Source organism: Miniopterus schreibersii (assembly GCF_964146895.1).
Source record: "Miniopterus schreibersii genome assembly, chromosome: 1".
Lineage (NCBI taxonomy): Eukaryota > Metazoa > Chordata > Mammalia > Chiroptera > Miniopteridae > Miniopterus > Miniopterus schreibersii.
Window position 1 is genome coordinate 194,104,222 of NC_138101.1, and position 24,436 is coordinate 194,128,657.

The following is a 24,436-nucleotide window of genomic DNA, read 5'->3' on the forward strand; positions in this document are numbered from 1 at the left end:
AAAATGCCCCCAGTGCTGGTTCTGGCTCCACTTTTATGCCTCAGGGCAGCGACCTTTAAAGAGGGAGCTCAGAGTCATTAAGACAGGAATTTAAGCCAAACACATGAGAGGAAGAAGCTAGAAGAAAAGGGAAAATATGTGACAAGCAGGCGCCAACCAGCTTTGGACCGGGGATGAAAGCATCAGCATTAATAGAGGAATTATTCTTAAACTTGATCTCTGTTGGGACAGGACAGAGAGGGCAAAGAAAGAGCTTTTCCAATCACCCCACTATCCACAAGTGGATTTTCTTCCAAGCTTTTCAGCTTATCTATTGTATCCCAGGCCTCATGCATTTTTCACAAGCCTCTTAGAATTACCAAACAAATTGCTGGAAGGGTGAGCGCCCGGACCATTTTATCACCACTCAGAGAGGAAAAGGCAAAGGCGCAAACAGTCTCCATGGCAAACGGTAAACACATGTCCCTTAGAGGGCCTGCTGCAGAACACCTAGGAAGGGATCCTAGGGGGAGCCTGGCTCTGAGCAGACTACAGAGTTTGGAAAAGCAAAAACATACAGCCTTGGGTCAGCAGGGCCAGGCGGAGGAATAGAGAATGCTGGCTGTTTGTTGAGGGGACAGAAGGACAGCGACCAGCCAGATGCCCCCTCGGCCCCAAGCCCACATAATACTAAAAGATGGTGGTGCCCAGAGCCACACCAACAATCCCTCTGCAGTACTAGAGGGAGTCAAGGTTTCCCCACTGAGAATCTGAGCCAAACGAGAGGACTGGGATGAACATTGGAGATACTGTTTCCTCTGCAGTTCCATTTATGGGCAGGAAATGAGCAAGGATGTGCTTTCATCTAATAGAAAATGCAGGTAGAAGTCCCTGAGTTCAAATCCTACCTCCGCCACTTACTCTATGTCTGTGGAAAGAAACCACAGCTCATCTCTGAAATTGTTTCCTTGTATATAAAATAATAACAACTATCTCAGGAAGGTGCTGTGGGCAATAGGAGATCATGGATATAAAAGGAATCTCATGATTCTGCAACCCATGGACTCTCGGGACCAAACCTGACCTGAGGTCTCTGAGCTCATCCTGCCCAGGCCAATCCAGCAGACAACAAGGGGCATGCTCGGCACCTAGGATGAGCAGCTGGGCTGGCCTGGCCTGGGTCAACTCTCCTGCTGGTGCCTGGAGCAGGACACCTCCCCTCCTAACCCCATGGCAGCACAGGCTGCAGGGAGTGCCCTTCTGCCAATAGCTCAGGTCCTGACAGAGTCCCCAATGTCATTGCAGCCAACCTACTCCTTACATGGAAGAAGGGGAGGCACCCACTCACAATTCCTGCCCCTCAATTCTCAATTCTCCATTCTCAGGAGGTAACAGGGGCTCTGGACTACACACCAAAACACTGCAGATCCCTTTTTAGAAAGCAGTGGATTCATTTTGTAGAGGTGAATACAAAAATGGTTTACAGAGTAAATAGGATATCTGGTATTTGTTTAAAAATTACCCTGCTCAAGGGGTGGGTAGAGAAACAGGTGAGGCAAGATGGAACATGGGTGGTCAGAAGTTGCTAATGCATGAAGCTGGGTGATGGTACGTGGGAGTACACTGCAGCGTTCTCTCCTCTCAAGTAATTTAAAATTTTCCACCCACGCACCCCTTGCTGTGCCAGAAACAGGGTCAGGCGCCAATACCATCTTTCATGAAGGAGCAAGACTCCACTACCCGGATGGGAATTGATCACAGATTAATACAGTAAAGATGAAAATAAATAATAAAAATCATAATCTATAATGATTTTACAATAACGACAGCTGCCATTGACTCCGGGACCCATGACATGCACACCATCCTATAAGGTATGAGCTAAAACTATAGAACTCTTAGAAGAACACACAGTGTAAATCTTCCTGACCTCAACTTCTACAATGGTTTCTTTGACGTGATACCAAAAGCACAAGCAAGAAAAGAAAAACTAAAGTGACGTCATCACTAGGAGCTTTTGTGACTCAAGGACGCCACCCTCCTCATCTCACTCAGGACCCAGCAGCCGAAAGGCTGCCCACCGGGCTATGTGCCCGAAAGCCCAGCCAGGCACAGCCCAACCTCTACCCTGTGGCAGGACTGTCAAGTTCAACTTGACTAAATGCTCGGGAAACCTGTGGGATGGAGGAGGGGGCACCACACAGAGCACTAGAAACCCCTTCTCTCTGGGCCTTGGCTTCCTCCTCTGTTGGGAGAGGCCAATGCTGGGAAGAGGTAACGTGCATAGGAGCTGGAGGCTGCCAGACCTGGGGTAAAATCCTAGCCCGTCCTTGGAATGATGGGCCTCCGAAACCTCAGTTCTCATCTATATGGACTCAGTGAGTCAGGTCTAGAGTGGGAGAGAAAGGACTGGAGCTGGGGGCCACTTGTGGGAGAAGCATGAACGGGTGGAAGCTGCCCAGACCCCCCTGCGGAACGAGTAGTCTCCCGCTGGGTCTCTGAACGATGGCTTCCTGGGTAGTCGATGGCTTCCTGGGTAGTCGTATCTCAGCAGACACTTGACAGAGAGAGCCACTCTCATGCAAGCACCACAGTGAGGGCAAGCCTGGTGCGTGTGCGAGGGACCCCTCAATCCCCAGTGAGGGTGGGTGAGGGAACAGCATGGAAATGATAGCAGCTAACCTTTCCTCACAAAGCGCAGGACAGTGTTCCACATACTTTGCAGGAACCGACGCATTTATTCTTCATGACAACCCTGTGCTGTAGGTGCTGTTAGCAGCCCACTGATAGACACAGAAACTGAGGCTCAGAACACCTCTACCTTGCCCAGGCTCTCCCAGCTAGGAAGTAAGCAGGATGGGACTTGAACCCAAGCCACTTGATTCCAGAGCCTTCTAGTGACGGAAACAAGGCCTGTGGAGACCTAGCCAAAGGAACAGCTTCTTAGTTCTAATACAGCCAGACTGCTCAGGTGCATGCTTCTAGAATTTATGTGAAAGGAGAGGAGTGAGCCTTTCCATGTCTGACCAGCCCAAGCCTAGGCCTGTAGCTGAGGGTCCAGCCTGTGAGACCAGGCTTGCAGCTGCATCTGATGTCAGCGCACAGTAAAGCAAGAGAAAGTGGGACAGTTTGCAATTCCCTCTCCCAGAGGCAGAGTCCCAGATGGTCAGACCTTGCACAACCAAAGGGTTCCTTTTCAGAAGGGAGGAAGCACGAGGAAACTAGCCCAAGGTCACATAGTACAGTCGCAGAGCTGAGATGGTGGCCCCATCTGCTCCTCCCACCACCCCAAGGAGCAACACACTGGGCCAGAGTCTCTGCATCTGTTCTCAGCCCTGGATCAAGAAAACTAACAAACTAGAAGACAGACACCTCTCAGCAGAGTGAACAACTGACATGACCAGATGTCTGAGTCCACAGTGGCCTCTGGGCTGAGGATCCACATGGGACCGAGGGAAGGACATGCAGGATCCTCAGGGCTGGCATGTGCAGGACGTGCAAGAGGGTCACAGTGGACACCTGCTGAATGGAGGAGGGCCCCGCGGAGGGAAGACTAACAGAATATAGGAGTGTTACCAGCATTCACACCCTCAAAGGCATGGCATACTTCTGCGGAAAGTGAAACCTGTCCCTGGGGGCTCAGCTTCATGTGAGGTCATGAGCCACTCTGAGCAAAGCATTCTGGGGAAGACAACTAATGAATTCTCTGGGCAGACCACTGAAGCCGTGAAATCAACCACTGTGCGTGGACATAAAATCAGCTGAGGCCAGGGCCAAACGTCCCCAGGCAAAGCCTCCCTCACACCACCGAGAACACCTGCCTGTTCATTAGAGCTTACAGAAAACCACATGCTACAGACAGTCCTGAGAATCCACGCTGGGCCCAGGTGCCTTGATGTAACAGAATGTGCCAGGCGGCCAACCATGGCCCTAACTAAACCCTACCGCCCATGGCTGTTTAAGAATCACAGGCAAGGGTCTAAGAGGCAGGCAGGTCTAGCCTCGGGCAGGGGCTGGAGATTCATGCAGCGAAACCTTAGGATTGGGCTCCCAGAGGCCAAGAGAAGGTTGTGGCAGCATCCAGCGCATAGCAGGGGCAGGGTGGCCAAGTCCAGCCACACAGGAGCCGTAGGGTCTACCACTGAGCTGAGCAGTGTACAGCCTGTGTAACAGTCCCTGACTGTCGCCAAGGCTTTTACCTCCCAGTCAATGGCAGGTCACTTCTTCCAGCCCAGCCACCTGGCTGGTCCCAATCCCAGCACAAAGACTCTGAGGCACTGTGAAAGTAAGGCGAAGGCAGAGGTAAGAAATCTGGATTCAAGTTTTAGAACCACCATGAACTGTGTGTAGTTCTGAAAGTCACTTAAGTTATTCCTATCTCAGTGTTCCCACGTATAAAATGAGGGCCAGGATAACGCACTTATTTATAACACCGTTTCTAACTTTCAAGTCCTAGGATTCTTCGATTATGCGATGTGATGAACGAACAACAAAAGCTCATGGGCCTCTGAATGGAGCCAGGGTGCCTCCTCAGGCCCCAGGCCTGTGTTCTTGAGCACAGCAGAGTGACAACACAGGACCCAATCTCAGCAGGGCAGCAAGACATGTGCCCACAGGACAGGCACAACAGTAACAGAGAGACAATGGCACCATGTCAGGGACCACACTGTCTTCCTGTGCAGGCACAAAGGTGACCCTCCGTGTCTTGCAGGCTCAACCCTGGCACGCAGAGGGCATCTCCTCACCTGCTGCTGCTTCTCCAACTTTCCTAGAATTGCTCCTTGGGAGAGGAGGCTTCCCCAGAAGCAGACAGCTTGGTCTTAACTCACCTTCGTTTGTATTCCAGAGAGATGCCCAGTGTCTGAGCATTCAGCCTGAGGCCTCCCGGGGAGCATGAGACCAGGCCAAATGAGAGCCCCTAAGAGGTGTGTGAACATGGGCGTCACCTCTTCAGCTGCAGAGCAGTCCCCTTCTGCCCACCCTCCCTGGGGCTCCTAGGTGGGGAGAGAAGTGGGTGCCTGGTGGTATCAGAGTAAAGGAGGGTTGCCACATGGGTATGCACAGGGGTGCAGGGGGAACACAGAGGTTTCTGGAGGCCAGTAGCACTGAGCCACAAAGGGTCATGGCTGAAGAGGAAAGGCATTCCAAGCAGAGGGGACAGCAGAAACAAAGGCAGGGAGACATGGAGCCCAGCGTGGCTAGGTGGACAGAGCTCTCACAGGAAGGTTATGTGAAGGCAGAGGGCGGGAGAGACAGCTGAAGGCAGACCAGCCAAGGCGTTTGGATTTGATCCTAAAGCAACAGGGTCCTGAGCCGGGAGTGACGGGGCCAGCTCTGAGTTGTGAGTTGTGCAGTGACCTGTCTAGCTGTGTGTGAGGCCCAGGGGCTGAGCTTAGAAGGGTCAAGGCCTGAGCAGCACGTCAGATGCAGTGCTGGCCTGAGGAGCACGTGCACAGACCTCCCCACCAGGGAGACCTTCAGCACAATACCATCTCTCTGATTCTCAGAGCCAGTATGAGGAAAATTACAGTGAAAATTTGCCCATTACCCTGTTTGCTCTTCGGACTCACTATTTAAACCCATGAGTGCAGGCCAGGGTGGTCAGGGCCTTACAGCTGGGACTGGAGAAGACAAATGGGAAGTGTGAGCCCTCGGGCACCAGGCAGAAGCAGGGTGGCCCAGTTCAAGGTCCAAACAGACTGTGTGCACCTGGCATAGACATCGCCCCTCCCAGGGCCCTGAAACAACAGGAAGAGGGAGTGATGGCTGGGACCCTGGCACCCTCCCACACTCTGAGACTCTGTGCCAACAAAACCACTCAGAAACACCTCCAAACGTAGTGGAGCGTGGACTGGCACTCGGCTGGCGGTAATTTAACTGCTACTACTTCTATGGAAAGAAACTGGGCAACAGCCAAAATTAAGAATGCATAAACTCAGCATTTCCCTTTCTAGGTATTTATGCCACAGAATTCCCCACACGTGCAGATATACACACAAGGGTATTTTCATCACGGTAGCAAGTGTGTAAGGCATGATCAGAAATGTCCTAAATGTCTATTAGTAGAGAACTGGTTAAGAAAAGAACGTTAAGGTCATTAATGGACTATCATGCAGCCACACAAAAGAATGAAGCAGGCTGACCAATATGAAATCATTCCCAAGATGCACTGTACAGAACAATGGCTCTGGGTCGGGAAGGGAAGGCCGTCTTTGATTACACACACAGAACCCCCTGAACAGGGTCAAGGCCACTGGAACCAATGGCTGCCCTGAGATAAGAACCAGGAGGAGGCTGTTGTCAGATTTGTTCTATAGGCACATGTTACCTATTACCAAAATAAGTGAGTTGGGACTGCTGGGAGCCACACAGAGACCCTGTAGGAAAAGCCACACCTAAAGAGTTCCCCCAGAATCACAGTCCACAAGCAGAGCAGACTGGTAAAATTCACTGCCCCAGGCTGGGCTGGAGGTGGGAGAAACAGTGGGGCAGAAGAAGCTTCCTCGAGGCAGATACCAACAATAACCCCCCCACCCGTCCCTGCTGGTGAAGAGGAGGGTCACAGACCAGGGGTTCAGAAAGGACAAGGTGAGGTCGGAGCCCCCAGGCTCCAGCCTCCAGAGTGCACTGTATAGGACACACACCAGCGACGGTGCAAAGAAAACCCCTTTCCAGATGCAGGGAAGGCGCAGAGACGGTGTCCGCATGTGGAGGGCTGGCTGGGCTGGCTGGGCCTGGGCACCAACATGGACAAGAGGTTCTCCTGGGTGTCACTTTGCACACACACTCCCAGTGTGCCTAAGGTGGCCTCTGAGTCAGAGGCACCCCCACCTGAAGGCAGATACCACCCACAACTATCCATCCATCTGGGTCCTCTCCCCAGACCATCTGAGGTGTCACACGTCTGGCTCAGCCATCAGGCAAGTAGCATGAACAGGACTGGGAGAAACTATGGTCCCAAAGGGGGAGAAACTCTGTTGTTCACAGAGGTGACAGGAAAGTCCAGGGAAAAAATGTAGCTCCTGCCAAAATATAACCCAGAATGCGGAAGAGAGGGTGGGAAGGAAACCGAACACTTCATGATTTGAGAGAGCAAATGCCTTCTCCCTCCTCTTGGCCAGGCCCCCCATGGAAACAATGCCTCCCTTTCTGTCTCCAGATTCCAGCACCAAACTCATAAGCCTTCTCCATCTCCCATCTCCGCAAGGCTGGCAAGGTGCCCAGTCAGCTTGTTCATCTGACAAATGCCACATGCCTTGTTATGGTGCCATACCACCCCTCAGTCCTCTGGCAAACAGAGATACCAAGGCCACACACAGCCTCCAGAGCTGGGAAAGGAGTGTGCAGGGACGGGAGCTGGTCAAGACAGGGTGTCTCCTGACAGGCGGATACTAAGCCAGGACAAGCTGGCATTTCCACTCCGGGGTCATGTCAGGGCTGAAGTGGTCTCGATGGCCATCTGACCCAAATGTCGCAGCTGACAGCTGAGCAAAGTGAGGACCAGAAAGGGGCTGCCTGGTCCCAGGTCACAAAAGCTCAGTTCCACCCCAGCTCAGCAGCAGCCCCTCACTCCTGTCTTAACCCCTCCGCACCTTCTCCACACACCTGCTCAGGTGGGCGTATGGAGCAGCCCCCACCCTCAGGTTGATTCCCAGTATCCAGGCAAAGGCCTGCTCTGCCTGCCCCACCCTGCAGGGCCCCACTTTCAGTTCCCAGAGCCAGCCGAGGCCTCCCCAAGGCCCCTAGGCTCCCCACCAGCTTCAGCGGGTGTGCAGCATGACAGCCAGAACTCAGGGCACCCACACTGTGTCAGCAGTGTGAGGAGCCATCTGGAACCACAGCCACGTTTCCAGTGAGCTGCTGAGCTCTGCGACAACCCAGAAGCCACCTGGGGCCCTCACCTGAGCCCTTAGCCACCCCAGCTTCTGGCTGCATGAGAACAGAGAGAGATACTGCTGCCTGAGGCCACCCTGGCAATGACCCCCAGTGCTGCAGACCACTGTCTGACTTCCTGCTGTACACCTCAGCCCTCCTCTCACTGAGGCCACCAAGCATGCTCAGTTTGCACACACTCCCCTGGCCACTGTGCTCAGGCTGCACCAGCTTATTCCAGGTCCTCAGGCCTCTGTGACTGCCCTGCCCAGTGGCCTGGACAGACGCTGCCCCCTTGGCCTGCTCCCCAACCTCCCCTGGCTTACCAAGACTTTCAGGCCTCTGAGCTCGTGTCAACTCCTCAGAGAGGCTGTAGGATGATAAAGTGATTGGAACCTCCCTGGTGGTTCACACTCCCAATGGTGACCTTACTCTTCCTCAGGTGACCCTGAATCACGGGCCCAAACCCCCCAGGGGTCCATCAGCTGCCAGCCAAAGCCTGTGAGGCATATTTGAAAAAAGCACTAACCAAGTGCTATTGGCACCTAGTGGGTGGAGGCCAGGGATGCTGCTAAACATCCTACTATGCGCAGGACAGCACCCCACAATATAAACTGATCCAACCCAACATGTCAACAGTGCCAAGGATTAAGAACCCTAAAATAATGTATATACAATGTCTTCCTACAACTTTGGGAGAACGTATTGTTAATAAACATGAGTCTTTCTGAAGCTTAGCATCTCTCAAACCCTGTGCTGTAAAACAGACATACACACACACACAGAGGGACCGCAGCCAGCGTGCTGGGCCAGAGCTCAGCTTCCAGGGAGGCTGCCCTCCCACCCCTGCCACCCACACCACCCACTGCTGTACAAAGTCCAGCTCCACTCCTGCTGACAACAGGGTCATAAAGTTGTGTGTCTTCCTCTCCACACAGGAAAGGCCGTACAGCTGGCTAATGGCACTAAATGGCACTAATCTCCCCAGGGCAGAAAGAAGGATTCACAGCCACTGCCCGCCTGGCCTGGGTGCACAATGGACAGATTGTGCACCATCCCTCCATGGGAGGAGTGGCCTTACGACCCAGGGCAGCAGTCATGGGGAGGCTGACCTCATGGCCACCCCAGGATAGGATTTGTCCTCTGGAACCAGGACCACCAGATATACCCAGCTCTGCCTCCCCTGGCATCTGCCAGCCAGTGTTCCATCATGTGGCACCAGCTGTCCGAGATGGTGATCTCCTCCTCAGGTGACCCTGAATCACGGGCCCTCACCACCCCCAGGGTCCATTAGCTGTCAGCCAAAGCCCCTCTGAGGCGTATCTGGAAAAAGCACGAGCGGGGTTCTGAGTGAGCCCAATCAAGTGACTTAACATCCTTGGGCCTCAGTTTCCTCACCTGAAAAATGGGGAATTCATTGTCATCCCACTAAATGAGGTAAGAGACTGAAGTGCCCAAAGTAGAGAGGGCCCCATGGGATACGCTCAGGAAACAGTGGCCTCTCTGTGGCTCCATGGTGACCACCTGTATCCTTCACTGGCACCCGGGTTCTTACTCTGACCCCACCAACCAGGAGGTCACACGACACCAGGCTCAGCCCCTAAGAGGGACAGAAACTCACAATTTTGATGGGTTTAGATGTTATCTTCCTAATCAGATTAGGAGACCCAGAACAAGAAAAGCTTTTGTTTCCTCTACTCCCACTCCATCCCCACAGCATCCTACCTGTGCTGCTGGCTGCTCAACAAGCATCTGAGGTTGACAGGGTTTGATTCAACGCAGCTGTGAAATCACTCTGAGCCCTAGAGGTCAGGAGCAAATGGAGCTACGACCTTGAAGGTGATCAATACCGCTCCCAGCAACCGCCTTTTGAGTGGGATGCCACAGCCCCCAGTGCCAGTCTTGTGCTGCCATCCCGGCACGTTCCTTGTATGGCAGGTGGGGCCAGCAAGGCCCAGGTGAGGGGTGTCCAGGACCCCTGACTTCTACCCTCCCCTCCTCGTAAGCTAAAATCAGTCCACATTTCCACCCTGTCACAGAGCACAGCTCCCATTTGGGGACAGTTTCACAATCACTGCCTTATTGACTCCGATTACGGCTGAGAACTCTCAAGTTGGCAGGGGCCGGCGCACAGATAAGGTGGCTAAAGCAGCACTACTGCCCCGGCATCAGAATAATAACGATAACAAGCTGACATAACTGAGTGTCACTAAGTGAGCCACCTGGGCAGAGCGCTTCTGGGTGTCATCGCACCCAGGCACTAGCAGAGTGGCGAGTGCTCACACACACGGTACAGGCACACTCTGAGGGCACCGTGTGCGTGGTCACATTTAACCCTTTGCGGTCGTATGTCTGCTCTCAGCCACCACAGCAAGGAACCGTACGAATCTTAACTCTATTCATTCATGTATCAGTTCGTAATTTCTCTGAAAGCTCTTAAGTGTCTAAGCAACCGTGTCACGAACCAAAACATTGCCCCGACACTGCATGTTATGTATCACTGCTCTTTCAATGGAAATTAATTCCGACCAGTACGACACCCATGTCCAAATTTAATACGACTGCAAAGGGTTAATACACCAATGCTAAAGAGTTTAATGATCTTTCCTGTGTTTTTAGAAGAAAAGAGCACTGTAAGGCTGCTGTATTCTTGTCCACATGTTGGGCTCCCTGGCCTGCAAGTGATCCTACTTCCCTGACACCCTGAGGTCAGTCATGGCCTTGAGGATTGGTGGGTGTGGCCACTACAATGTGAGAGTCCATGGCACATACCACCTTGGGCAGAAACTAGAGCCAGAACAAGCTTCACTGAGGTCTCTTCCCTTTGCCATGATGACCTGTCAGCAGCTGCCTCATCACCCCAAGTCCCAGATACGCCACAGAGCTCAGCCAACCTTCCGACGAGGTGTATCCCAGGAAGAAAAAAGCCTGTGCTGGGCTCCAGGAGCCACTTGTTCCTGCAGCACAGCCGAGCCTATCCCAACAGATGGGGCAGGAAGGGCCTTGAAAGTCAACCCTCCACCACCCTCAAGACGAAGGAGCCTGCAGCTATACTTCTAGGGAGACAGGCAACACGCAGCCAGGTCCGGCAGGGGTCTGCGCACTCCTCCAGGATCATCACCCTGAGCGCCCCGGGTGCTTGATATGAGCTACATGCTCAGTCCTCCCACAGCCCCGGCAGGGAGGGAGCATGGCTGTCCACATTTTGGAGATGAGGGAATTGACATACAGGCCAGCCAGCAAGACGTGGCGGGAGAGCTTTGACTCGGACAATGGGCTCCAGTGCACGTTCCTACCCACGATGCTAGGGGCCCAACCATCTAAGGGAGGAAAAAGGCAAATCGGTGGGCTGCAGACATGCACACATGAAGTCTAAGGACGGCGCCAAGCAAGATAAACAGGTGGCTAACAAGCACGCGAAAAGGTGCTTGACATCGCTGATCGCGAGGGACATTTAAATCAACACAAGATGCCATTTCGTTCACACCCGCTCGGATGGCTAAAATCAAAGTCAGATCATGAGTATTGAGGACGATGTGGGGAAACCGGAGCCTTTACACACCGCTGCTGAGAGTGCAAAATGGTGCTGCCGCTGCGGCCAAGTCTGGTGGGTCCTCTATCGACCACGTGGCCCAGCAATTCCACTCCTGGGTATATACCCAAGAGAAATGAAAACACAAGGACATGCAAAGCATGCATGCGAACGTTTGTAGCAGTTCTTCATAATAGCCGAATGATGGAAATCACCAAATGTCCATCAGGCGATGACTGGATAAACATGTGTGATACATCCATACGGTGGAATATTAGTCAGAAAAAGGAGTGAAGCACTGATTCATGCTACCACGTGGAAGAGCCTTGAACACATGCCAAGTGAAAGAAGCCAGACACAAAAGGTAACGTATTGTGTGACTCCATTCAGGTGAAAGTCCAGACAGGGCGATCTGCAGACAGAAGTAGGGGTTGCTCAGGGCTGGGAGCGAGAGTGAAATGTTCAGGGGGACGGGTTTGTTTTTGAGGTGATGAAACGTTCTGAAACTGACTGTGATGATGGTGCAAGTGTCTGAATGCACTAATAACCACTGGATTGTACACTTTTTTTTTTTTTAATATATCTTTATTGACTTCAGGGAGAGGAAAGGAGAGGGAGAGAGAGAGATAGAAACATCAATGATGAGACAGTCATTGATCGGCTGCAGCCCGCAACCCAGGCATGTGCCCTGACCAGGAATCGAACCCCTATCGCCTGGATCCTAGGTCGACACTCAACCGCTGAGCCACGCCAGGCTGGGCTGGATTGTACACTTTAAATGAGAGAACTGTATGGTACCCAAGTTATACTCAATAAACCCATTTTTTAAATAAGGGGTGGGATGGGGAATGGGGCTAGTAAAAATGACTCTATGCTGTGTCCTTTCAGGTCAGACAGTGATAAAGGACCAACAGGCAACGTGTGTATTCTCTGCTGCACCCAGACAGTGAGGAAAGGGCTCCCCACCTAGACCCATTCCATGCCATCAAAAGCTGACAGGGACCCGAGAGGTGAGTGGGAGCCTGTCTTTGGAGCCTCCAATGGTACCAGTTCCCTCATCACCTCAGAAACTGCTAGGCTCCAATGACTACGGTGTCCTCACGGCTCAGAGTTCATCTTGCATTGGCAACCCACCCCCAAGGGCCTCTCTCACTCTAATTTAATCTGATTTTATCACCCCACCCCCACCCCAAACCTTCAGGGTAAAGTCCAAGCTCCACAGCCAGGAGTGAAAAAGCCCTCTCTCCAACCTTATGGCCCCACTGTCCAACCCTGAAGGCCTGCCACATGCACCCAATGGCAGAGCTATGGCCTCAGGAACCCTCCTGACCCCCCTTTGGTGCCTGCTCCCAGCTACCCACTGGAACAGCTTACTCCCTCCACTGCCCCACCAGGGCACCCTGCACAAGGCCAGCACCCACAATGTTCTTTCACTCCACAAACATGGAGACCCATGTGTGGCAATGGGGATGCCTCATGCACGTGAAACAGACTCAATCCCCACTTTGTGGAGCTAATCCCTAATGGAGAGACCAGCAGTAGCAACTGATAAAGAATTACAACCTTCCAAAAGCAGGAAAGGAAAAAAACACAGTTAGGAGGGTAGGGTCCAGGATACGGGTAGGTCCTTAGTCGAATAATCAGGGGGACATCCCTGAGGAAGGGATGCCTGAGCTGAGAGCAGGGTGGGGGAGGCACGAATCCTAAGCAAGGAGGGGATGGCTTGTGCAAAGGCACTGAGATGGGAAACTTCACAGAGCTTGAGCAGCTGCTCTGCGAGGGCCAGCATAGCACAGAAGGGGCAGGTAGGACAAGATGAGACTGGGGAGGAAGGCGGGGGCCCAAAAGATTGGGCAGCCCCAAGGCCATATTAGAGATTATAGTCTTTATCATCACCTCAGTGAGAGGGCGTGAAACAGTTTTAAGCCAATCGAGCAGTGGTCACATCTGCCTTTCTCCTAACTCATCACTCTAGGGCTATGAGAGCAGATCCTGGTTTCCCTCTTGGCCTCCCCTCCTGGCAGGGAGCTCAGTGAACGGTGTGCCACAGCAGAGGAAGTTGTCCTCGTGTTCAGACTAGGGATCCAGGGACCATTTCAGGCACACTTAATAACTTTCCAGCTAATCAAGATGGGAAGAAGAGGTAACAGTTTAGACTCAAACCTTCCCTTCTAAGTTCATCTAGGGAAATTCCTTCAAAGATCCGCCAAGAACGCTCCAAATGCCTCTTGGGACATGATCAGCAAAACCTTTCTGGGGTGAGGCTGGAGAAGCAGAAGGACCACTGCCTGCCACAACTCACAGGTAGCCCTGGATGCCACAGTGAGAAGAAAGTTCTCTTTGCTCCCTTGAGCCCTGGGATAGGGACCCACCCACCACCCCAGCCCCACCGACCACCTGGGCAGAGCCCCTAAGAGACCTTTGCCCAGGTCCGTTCACTGATAACTGCATCTCAGGCAGCACTTTGGCGGCACCAGGCTGCTGGCTCCACATGAACTTGGCAGAGAAAACAACTGAATCATCCCGAAGGCTCTCCAAGCCAAGCCCTCAAGGCCAGTATTTTTTTTTCTTAAAGCTTATGGGTGGTTTCTATAGCAACCAGCTTTAGTGATCTGCAGTAAGCTCCAGTCCCACACTCTCCAACCTGTCCACAAGGGCAACCAGGAAAAAAGCATAACCTCTCAGCTCTGAGAATTCCTCTCCATCCCCAGCCCTGGAGGCTTAATGGGAGCATCCCAAAGGCAGAATGCTTTAGGGCTCTCAGGAACATTTTAGAAACTCATCTCTCACCCCGCATCCCAAACCATCTCCCCAGGGACCTGAACAGCACCTCTGGAAAAGCACCTTTGAGATGAGTTCCCTCTGGAGCAAACCATCTTACTCTGTTTTCTTATAGCAAAATGTGGAAAGGCCAGCTTTGCAAACCCAAGGCCTGGGCTCTGCTTCTTGCCTCTGAAATCGACTTCCCTCAGCCTCCACAGACCCTGTACCCCTCCTCCCACCTAAGCCAATGCCTCCTTGCTAATGTCTCAAAAATATTAACACAGGAGCCTTGGCTGGAGTGGCTCAGTGGGTTGAGCATCGACCTGTGCACTGAAAGGTTGCCAGTTTGATTCCTGGCCACGGCACATACCCAGACTATAGGCTTGATCCCGAGTAGGGGTCGTGCAGAAGGCAGCCAATCTGTGTCACACTTGCATGGATATTTTTCTCCCTCTCTCTCCCCCTCTCCCTTCCTCTCTCTCTAAAAAAATTAATAAAAAAATCTTTAAAAAAAAATTAAACCAGGAATCTGAAAACAACATGTGATCAAGGTCAAATATCAGTCTATCTGGTCTGGCTCTGGACTTGACTCTCATATCGCATGCAGAGTAGGATGACAGGTCATCACTGACGGCACCGTGCCTGGTGGCAGGAAGGCCTGCGAGCTACTGAGCCGCCTCTTCCCTGGCCCTCACCCTGCGTCTCTGGGTCCTTCTCTACACCAGCCTCCGCCTGTCCTCTCTTCCTGGGGCCTCTGGAAAGTGCAGCCTGTCACCCTTTTCCCCAAAGGATTGTTCCCTTCACAAAGCAGGAAGCATCCTGTCCTTATCAGATATCCGGCTTCATGCAGAACAGACCGCAGTGGAAATTCATCCCAGAAATCTCGGGGCTGGGAGGTTATCCTGAGGTCACCTCAGTCATCTGAGGGCTAGCTGGGTGTATGCCCTGGGTGGGACAGACTCCAGGGACCCAGCAAGACCTCCCTGGGAAATGTACCCGGTGGCTGAAACCTAAGCTGCACGTCCCCACAGCCCCCCAACATGCTCCCTCTGTAACCTTCTCTTCTAGCAAGACCGGGAACACAGGGAACCCTGTTCTTTTATTGCTCAGTGGTCACCTGCCCTGGGCTTCGGGTTTTGTGTGTGTTTGAGGGGAGCGGGGCATGGGAGGCCCCCAGGGGGTGGTTGTTCTCTAGCTCACAGGCCATGGGGCAGGCTGGGGGTTGCAGTCCTTTATCCTTGACGATAGAAGGAACATAGCAATAGTGCAAGCATTCAGCAAACATTAGGCACTTCAACGGACATGAACATTACTCCTCGCAGCAATCTGCGCACCTTGAGAAGCAGAACGATCGGCATACCCATTTTATGGAAGAGGAAACTAAGGCTCGGGGAGGTCATGTGATCAAATGGCATCGATCTGCACTCGCTGGGGCCCGAGCACTGTGTGGAGCACGTTATGTACACTGTGTGACTTACTCCTCCCCACGCAGTGGGAGGTTTTCCTGGTACTGACACATTTTACAATAAGAAAACAGGCTCAGCAAGGCCACAAAGGAGGCTGAACACGCCCTTCCAGTGGCCTCCGGTCCTCGGGAAACATTTCAGGCCACTGGTAAAAGACCCTGGAGGGCAACCCATGGGGACAGCATCTCCTCCCTCAGGCAGGGGCCACCCGCTGGCCACAGTTGCATCTGGGCCACTTGCACACAGGAAGCAGGAATCTGGCAGAGCCACGGGGAGGAGAGGGAGGCTGAGGTCACGGACCCCAAACACAGGGGGAAAGAAAACGCTGTCAGCAGGAGGGCTACTGTGTGGCAATGAGAGTCCCCTTTGTCCTGATAAAGAAACACAGGAGGTCAGAGCTCCAACTATCAATGCTGAAAAGTGCTAGCTCAAGCAACCTTCCCACTAGGGAGGCCCTCTGTTTCAGTTGCCTTTTCACTGATAATATGACCTTGTTTTTCATGACCCCCAGCCACTATCCAGAGGAATGAATCACGTTCTTGTCCATGAGAGAAAAAATACAGGACAAGTCTGTGGGGGCAAAGGCAGCACCTCCCAAGGTGGGGAACAGGTCACGGTGGGGTCAGGACCCAAGCTGCTGGGGAAAGGGGGCGGGGAGGAAGGAACAGCCAAGAGGATGTGGTCTGTGCTCAGAGACAAGCACACAGGGTCAAGGTAATGAGCACAGAGAAGGGGTTCTCCACCAAGGCAGGACTCGGGGCCAAGTGCAGCTGTTCCAGTCTAACACCTCAAGGGCCCCTTTCTTCAAGCATGGCAAGAGGTTCCACCCCTTGTGCCAACTGAGAACCACTGGCTGTGGCTGTGTGTGTGCCTGTGTGCATGCAGAGCGTGTGCAGCCGCATCTGGACTCAGCAGTACTCTGATCAGTAAATCATGTCTACACAGGTAGAGGGTGGAGGGCGTGCCAACCATGCCCTGGTTCAATCCCATTTCACACCCAGACGGAGGCCCTGGCAGGGAAGCGCCTGACCGCAAGCCATGTCCTGGCGACGACAGAGCAGCCTCTGGGGTGTACGCAGCCAGGAAGCTGCTACAGCTTTAGAAATGCACATGCCATTCCCAGGCTCTCCCTCCTCTGTCGTCCTCGCTCACCTGGAACCTGTGCACCAGCTCCAGGGACTGGCTGTCGTTCTGGTCGGCTTCGAGGATGACATCAGTCAGCTTGTGGATGATGACATCTAGGGGGCCCTGCTCCTCAATCGGCTGGCTCAGGTTCAGCTGCAAGGGGGGGACAGAGAGAAGAAGAGCTTCAGCACCTGAGCCCACTGCCCTATTCTATCCCCGCCCTCTGCCCGTCCCTGCAGCACTGAGCGAGGGGTCGGGAGGGCTGGCACTCGTGGGAAACAGACAGGACAAACAGAATCCTGGAACTCCTCCAGGTCAGGCCCCGTGTCTGCACTTCTGTCCCTGAGCCCCATGCCACCCAGGGTGCAGAAGACACACACACGGAATCAAGGTGACAAAGAACCTAAAGGTCCAGCGAACCATCACTGTGAAATCGCTTTATAGAGACAGCATTTACTGAACACACCCCGTCTGCCCCATAACCTAGATTTTTCAGGAAGAGCTCAGCCAGGTGAAGTCACACCACTGAAGTCACACAGCCAGATGTGTACAGAGGTCCAAGAGGTCACTCTACAAAATGAAACAAAGTCTCAGCAAAGCTGTGATCTCCACAAATCTGAAAGTCGCTGCTCTGAAAGACCAGCGGTTCACAAGTCCACTGGAATTGGGGCTGATCACGACGAAATGAAGAGTACAGGGCTGCCTGTGATCTGTGGGGCACTGCTCGCCCTGCTCCACTGGCCACATGTTTATTGTTTCAAGAGCACAGGGTTATGAAGACAAGGCCCCCAGGGAGCCAGAGCCCGAGGCTGACAGACAGTCGGCATCACCTGACCCCAAGACAGGAGCACCTGCCAACAGCCAGGGCAGCCTGACCCGCCAGATGTCTGCCGCCCGGCACACGGACACCACCACCTGCAAGGCCAGGTCCTTTGGAGGCAGCAGGCGCCAATCCGGCACCTGGCTGACCCCCTGGATGGCCTCAATAGAAGCCAGATGAGGCCACCAACCCCACCCCTGCCCTCAGCCCCACCCCCAAATGGGACTTCCTCCAGGATTCAAGGCTGACTGTTTCACAGTCATTAGTAAAGAAATCACAACGACAGCTACAAACTATAGCTCTAGGAGGCACCGTGCTGAAAACTTAACGTGTGTTCATTTTTATTTCCCAACCCCATAATGAGAAGCAATTTAACAGATGGGTGGAGAACACAGACCTCTGAAACCTGCCTAGGATCTCACAGTGAGAAAGCGGTGGAGCTGGGACACAAACAGATCTGAGCCTGTGCTGGTCCTTCAGTGTCCCCCACCCCTGCCACTGCTATACCCTGGGAAGCTGTCCTCTAAAGCCACATCCACCTGGCTGCCTTGTCCACCAAGTCCAACCAATTGGAGGCACCAACAGAAGATGTGAAGGAGAAAGAGAGAGAAGTTTGGGTGTGTTAACCATTCTCATCCATATTTCTGACAGCAGCCACAGTCCCCGTGGGCAGGGCAGCCCTTCCCCAAGACCACTGCTGTTTCTAGGGCTCCCGTACACCCCTCCCTCCCTCAGGCCTGGGGTAGTGACAGCTCACCATTCCCAGGGCGCCTCCTGTGACCCTACCCAGATTTAAACTCCTTTTCAGTTAAACCTTCAGATTGTGTGAGCTCTTTCCTGCTGATATCCTTAACTCGTCTTTTTTAGTGTCTGGAAAGATGTTATGGGATTTCCCTTATTGGAAGGAAGGGAGGGAGGGAATAATGAAGGCTCCCCACCCACCCCATGGTGACTAGCCTATGTACAAAACAAACAAAACAAAACAAAACAAAACAAAACACAGACCAACAGAGAAGCTGACCACCCCTTCTGGGGCTCCTGGGTGGGAAAGAGGTACTGGTCCTGAAGCAAGCCCAGAGCCTGGGGATGACATTCCTGCCTTCACACATCAGGACACCAAGAGCCTATGAGGAAAAACGACCGGCCAAGGCCCCCAGTTGGAAAGTGGCCCAGCTGAGGCCTGGACAGAAGCCAAACAGCAACACCCATGGGCTCAGGCCCCAGCTGAGCTGCCAGGCATCCTGGGCCTGTGCAAAAGCCCAGCTCAGCATCCCCTGGGCCTCAGTTTCCCCTCCAATTAAAACAGAAACTGCCAGGGACTATCTGTTTCTGTTTCCAGGTTCAGTATTACAATCCCACTCAACCCCACTTCCCAGAAAGGAAGCAGAATTTGAAGGGAGATGGAGAAATCAGTGAGAAGTGATAACATGGGAAAAGAATAGCAAATTCTCAAAAGGTGCAACAGACACAAACCCACTTCTGCTGTATCCTATGGCTCCACTGTGGCAGGCACCACAAACAAGAGGCCAATACTTTCAGACCAAGACAGCTACACTCAGAAGAGAACCAGGCCACACAAGGGATGCTGGGGAGCGCACCCTGGGGCCAGTCAGAAACTCCACCCCAGGGAGAACCTTCCAGGTCTCCTGTGCAGCACGAGGGACAGAAATCAATCCGAGAGGAGCCATGGGGTCCCAGTGGGTCTGGGGCGGGAGATGCCCTGTCTCATCCTTGCCTGGCACCCGCCAGGGCCTGTAGACCTGACAACCATGAGTTGTTTGGAAAATAAGCTCTCCGCGTTCCCGGCTGCTCCACTGAAGGTAAACAGTTGAGTTCTGGATGCTGGCCACCTTCTTTTGTGTATTTTCCAAACATTTTCATGCCAGTATAACCCTTTCACGATAACAGTGACTTGGGACACACATCAGGCCTGGTCTGGTTCCTGCTTGGCCATCTCTCACTGCAGCATCTTTGCTGAGACCTAAGCAGACCTGTCGGTGTCTCTAAAAGGCTGTCCAGATGGCCAGACAAGCTTTGATGGGCTACTTCAGTCTCCCCCACTGGCTGGGAAGGAAAAGACAGGCTGCTCCCTCAGGAGGGGCCCTCAGGCAGGTTCTAGAAGCACCATGGAGAGAGGCTGGCTCCTGAGAACCCAGGACACTTCAGCGGAGACCCTCAGAGGACAGGGTGCATCAATCAGAGGAGGGGACCCTCAGAGAGGGGGGATGCCACAAGGGGACCCCCCAGAAGGGAGCACACCTCAGAGGCTCTGTTTCCCAAATGGGGTGGGGATAGGGGCTCATGCGAGAGTGAACTCATACATGTCATTTTGTCTTTCTGACCACACTCTGCCCCCAGAAAAAGGAACTTTCCCAGGGACTTGTTGTTCTGTCCCACAGAAGGGCTCCGATTGGCCCCCCTCAGCAAGTAACAAGGTGTCTCTATGAAAGGGCCGCTGCTGTGGCCAGAGGAGGTCTGCGGGCGCCGCGCTTCCAAGTCACGCCATCCTGGGAGGCCAATGCTGGGCGCTGTCTGTGTGGCACTCAGAACCCGGAGAAACAAAGGCCCACTGTTCCCTCAGCGACTAAGCAGCAAGGCGGACTAGAGGTGGGGGAGGGCTCCAAGGAGATGAAACAAAGGCCTGCAAACCCCAGTGGCTGGAAGTCACCTCTAACTTCAAAACAGGCAGCCCAATCATGCCCAGCCGGCAGCCAGGGCAGCCAGGCTCTGGCCCTCCCACCTTCCCCACCACCTGGTCGGGAGAAGGGTGGGCACAGCAGACACCAGAAACCCATCGAGCTCACTTACCTGCTCTGCACCTCAGTTTCCCTATTCATAAAATGAGGATGTGACTATGTATTCCCTAAACCGTTCAGGGCTGTTTTGATGGATTAGGACATGGTTTATGGATATGGCACAGGGTGGTGTTCAGCCCACGCAGGGCATTACCACCACTCTGAGTGCTCAGGACGACACTTCTGCTCACTCGCTCACTACTTCCACAACCATTTCCTGGGCACCTGCTATGTGCCAGGCCCCTGGCTCTCCTCAGGGCTCTCAGGCAGTCATATGAGCATGCTGGCTCACTCTGGAGGCAGACTCAGGCGAGGGAGGCAGCCACGTGCTGCTCCATATCCCACAGGGAGACATCTCCCTCTGCCTGCAATGTTCCCCAGCCCCCGGAGCCCCTTGTCCATGTAGTGAGTTCTTGTTTTCCAAGTCCCAGCTCAAAAGTTCAATCTTTTCTCAGACTTCTCAGCTCACCCCACCCCGAGCAGGAAGAATCCATGGCTCCCTGGTCTCTTCCGTATCCCCGGCACCCTTTGCATATCCCCCCAGGATTATTCCATAACTTCCAATTATAAAGTCATTTCCTTAACATCGACTCCTCTACCAGACCCCAAGATACCCAACGACCTTGGCAGAGATCTGGCATCCAGAGGACCTAGAACAGTGGCTCGAGGTAAGAGCATGGTAAATGTGTGCAAATGTAACCTACGCTTTAAAGAAAAAGTGAGCATTGCAGACCAACTAGAAGGGATGTTCCACGAAGCAGGGCGACTCCTGCTCTGGGAGTTAGAAACAGTCTCCTGGAGAAGGAGGTGTCTAGGCCTAGCCATGGAAGAGGGAGGGGAGAATGGGACCTCAGAGATGGGTGGGGAAGGGTGTGATCCAGGGAGAAGGGCAGCTACAGGGATACAGAACTCTTCGGCACTAAATACTCCTTGTATTTGTCAATTCCAAGCACCTCGGGTGCCCTAAGCTACCCCTCTGCAGAAAAGAGCTTGGGCTTGACCCACAGCACTGAACTCTGGCGGGCACCTTGGGAAAGGTGGCCCACGACTGCCCCTCTCCTGCCTCCTGTGCAGGCAGGAAGCAGAGGATCCATAGAAGCTGCCGAAGCCCTAGAGGGCCAGGCACTCCCATGAGCGGGATTCTGCTGCGGTATGAACTAATAAATCTTCAGTGTGTTAAGCCAAAATTTGGGGACTTTATGCACTAGCCGTTAGCTTACCCTGTCTAATATAGTCCCCAAAGGAGAGAATGTGGCAGGGGAGTCAAGATGAGATCAAAGGTAGGGGGTCTTCTAGGCTGTATTCCCAGCTCTCCCTTCTCCCCCAAACTTCCCCACATGCTTTCTGATACAATCAATAACTAGCTACACATAAAAAAAACAAAAACAAAACCATCTCTGGGACACATCAGGGAGCCTGGGGGGACTCAGGAAACCTGGCTCTGACCCCCACAAACAGGCTGCTCATCCTCTCTGGATGTAAACCGCAATGTGTGATATGACCTGAAAACAATCTACACGTCTCTGAGCAGCCCAAACAGGCTGCAACTGACTTCCCGAATCAGAAGGCTGCATGTGAAGCCAGGGTGGGAACCAGGCAGGTGTAGGGCCAGGCCTGTGTGGTCTCCACTCCCTCGGAGCCTCAATTTTAATCTTGACACTAGTGCACAGCTCTCGCATGCCTGCTCTGCGCTGGGCTCTGTTCTAAACACTTTACACCCAGTAACTCGTTAAATTCTCACAGTGGCCTGAAATGGGGACCCATGAGAGGGGCACAAAGGTTAAATAACCTGCCAGGGTCTCACTGGTCACATCCACTCTCAACAAGACCTAGTGCCAACGAATACAGCTGTGAAATAACCACCCTCTGAATTTCCTGGATGACAGGAGAGTCTTCTGTTCTATGAAGCAAAGCTTGGTGGGCTCCTGGATGAGGGCTGGTCACCAGGAAGACCAGCCATGATTAGAAGATTCCGGCCCACCCCCCATTCTCTAGAAAGGGGGAGGGGCTGGAAATTAAGTTAATTGATGGATCACGCCTGTGGGATGAAGCTTCCATAAAAATCCCAAGGATTCAGGGTTCCGGGAACTTCTGAGTTGCTGAGCACATGGAGGTGCTGGTAAGTGGCTCGCTCCAAGAGAGCATGGAAGCTGTGCCCCTTTCCCACATACCTGCCTGATGCAGCTCTTCCACTTGGATATTCCACTGTATCCTTTCTCAGATCCTTCATAATAAGCTGGTAAACCGTACGTGAACTGGTTTCCTGAGTTCTATGAGCCGCTCTAGCAAATTAACCGAACTGAGGATGGGGTCATGAGAACCTCCAATTTCCAGCCAACTGGTCAGGAGCGCAGGTAACAACCTGGACTTGAGACTGGCATCTGAAGGGGGCGGAGGAAGGGGAGGCAGTCTTGTGGAGCTGGGCCTTTTAACCTGAATGCTAACTCCAGGAAGGCAGTGTCAGAATTGAGTCACACTACAGGACACCCAGCTGGTGTTGCAGAATTGCTGGGTTATGATTAAAACCCCCACCATCTGGAGTCAGCGGTGTTGAATGTGTAAACGAGAGTAAAGGAGAAACACAGGTGCTGTGTTTTTCCTACTTAACAGTGCGTTCGATAAATTTCAGCTATTATATTTCCCTATTCTTACCATTCACAGTATTACTTGACCAACGGACATTTTCCTGACTTTCTGTCAAGAGCTGGAGTACAGGCCAGAATTTGAATTTTGCAAAGTTAGGTCACTGTACTGGCTCATATTAGACTCCTCAAAAGTAGTTGTTGCCACAATAAAATTTATCGTTGCTGTTAATGATGATTAACACTTTAAAACTCTTTCTTAGTTTGGGCCACATACAACTCTAACAAGCACGTGAGGTGCAGATGAGGACACTGAGTCACAGAGAGGTTAAGTAACTTGCCCATGGTTATAGAGAGATACAGCTACAGGGGGACCCAGGTCTCTGTCCAGCCAAAACCAGGCAATTAACCTCTCAACCAAAAGGTGTCCCGGGCTCCTGGGGCTTTCTTTCCATCCCCTTCTTCCTCAATTCACACTTGCAAAGTGGTGTGTCTCCAGCTGTGACTTAAGTGGAAGTCACTAGATCAAAAATGTTGTCTCCACCAAGATCCAGACAAAACAGCCCAGATGAAAGGCATGCGGCGTAGGTCTGATTTATTCCTCTGCACTCTCTCAGGATCTGAGGATCAGGGACAGGACTGCCACCTCCAGTGTTTAAAGGCCCCACCAAGCAGAGGCAGGTCTCTTTTGAAAAGTCGGGTTTGGTGCCTCACCGACAGACTTCAAAAGGGAGTGTGGCCTCAGAGGATGTGGCACCAGGCATGTGTTTTTTAGAGCGGTTGGCTCTGAAAAAACAGCTCAGGGGGAGGAGACCGGAGGCTCTTCCCTGGCAAGAGCAACTCTCATAGGAGGCTGGCAGCCCAGCAGCCTCTGCCCCAGGCTGGGGAGGGGAACTGGGGGCACTGCTCCCTCACCCAATTCCCCAATTTCTCAGTAAATGGTGTCTAATTACTGGGGTAATGAGAGTAGAGAGCAATCTAGTTAAGGCAGAAGAGTGGATGACCTTTCTCCCCAGATGATGAGGGGCCAAGTCGGTGAAATGGTCTTGTGGTGAGGCACCTCACAGCTCCAGAGTTCTGGCAATTTGCAAGCCAACTTTATTTCAAAGAGCCAGAAAAGTTACACCCACTCAGCAAGCAGTGCTCTTAAGAACAGGATTCACCCTGAATTTGGAGGAGCTTAGAAAACCCTGGGCTGCATCCAATGCTAGGGAGCCAGGTTCAAGAGCAGATTAGAAGGATAAATACGGCCACACCCTTTGACCCAGTAAGCTCACTCCTGGGATGCTGGCTGGAGGGAAAAACTCTGCAGGCAAACAGCACTTCTGGCCCAGAGATTCACTGAGGCCAATCAACAAGAGAAAAGACACAGAAAACATGTCCCCAAACGGGACTGGCTAAGTAATGACGGGGCACCTGCACCAGAGCATATTAAAGAGCTACTGGGATGACAATGAAGAGTGGGTGCGTGTATCACAACCACGTGGAACCATGTGTGCTGT

The 24,436-nt window shown here is 52.8% G+C and overlaps 1 protein-coding gene across 2 annotated transcripts in view; it reads right to left on the reverse strand.

Annotated features, from left to right (window-relative positions):
• Window positions 1-24,436, reverse strand: part of ITPK1 (inositol-tetrakisphosphate 1-kinase) — a 177,643-nt gene that overhangs the window by 43,454 nt on the left and 109,753 nt on the right. For both annotated transcript variants that reach the window (XM_081147907.1, XM_081147908.1), the window contains one exon: window positions 16,765-16,890. In XM_081147907.1, coding sequence (XP_081004033.1) covers window positions 16,765-16,890 — 126 coding nt within the window. The remainder of the gene's footprint in view (window positions 1-16,764; window positions 16,891-24,436) is intronic.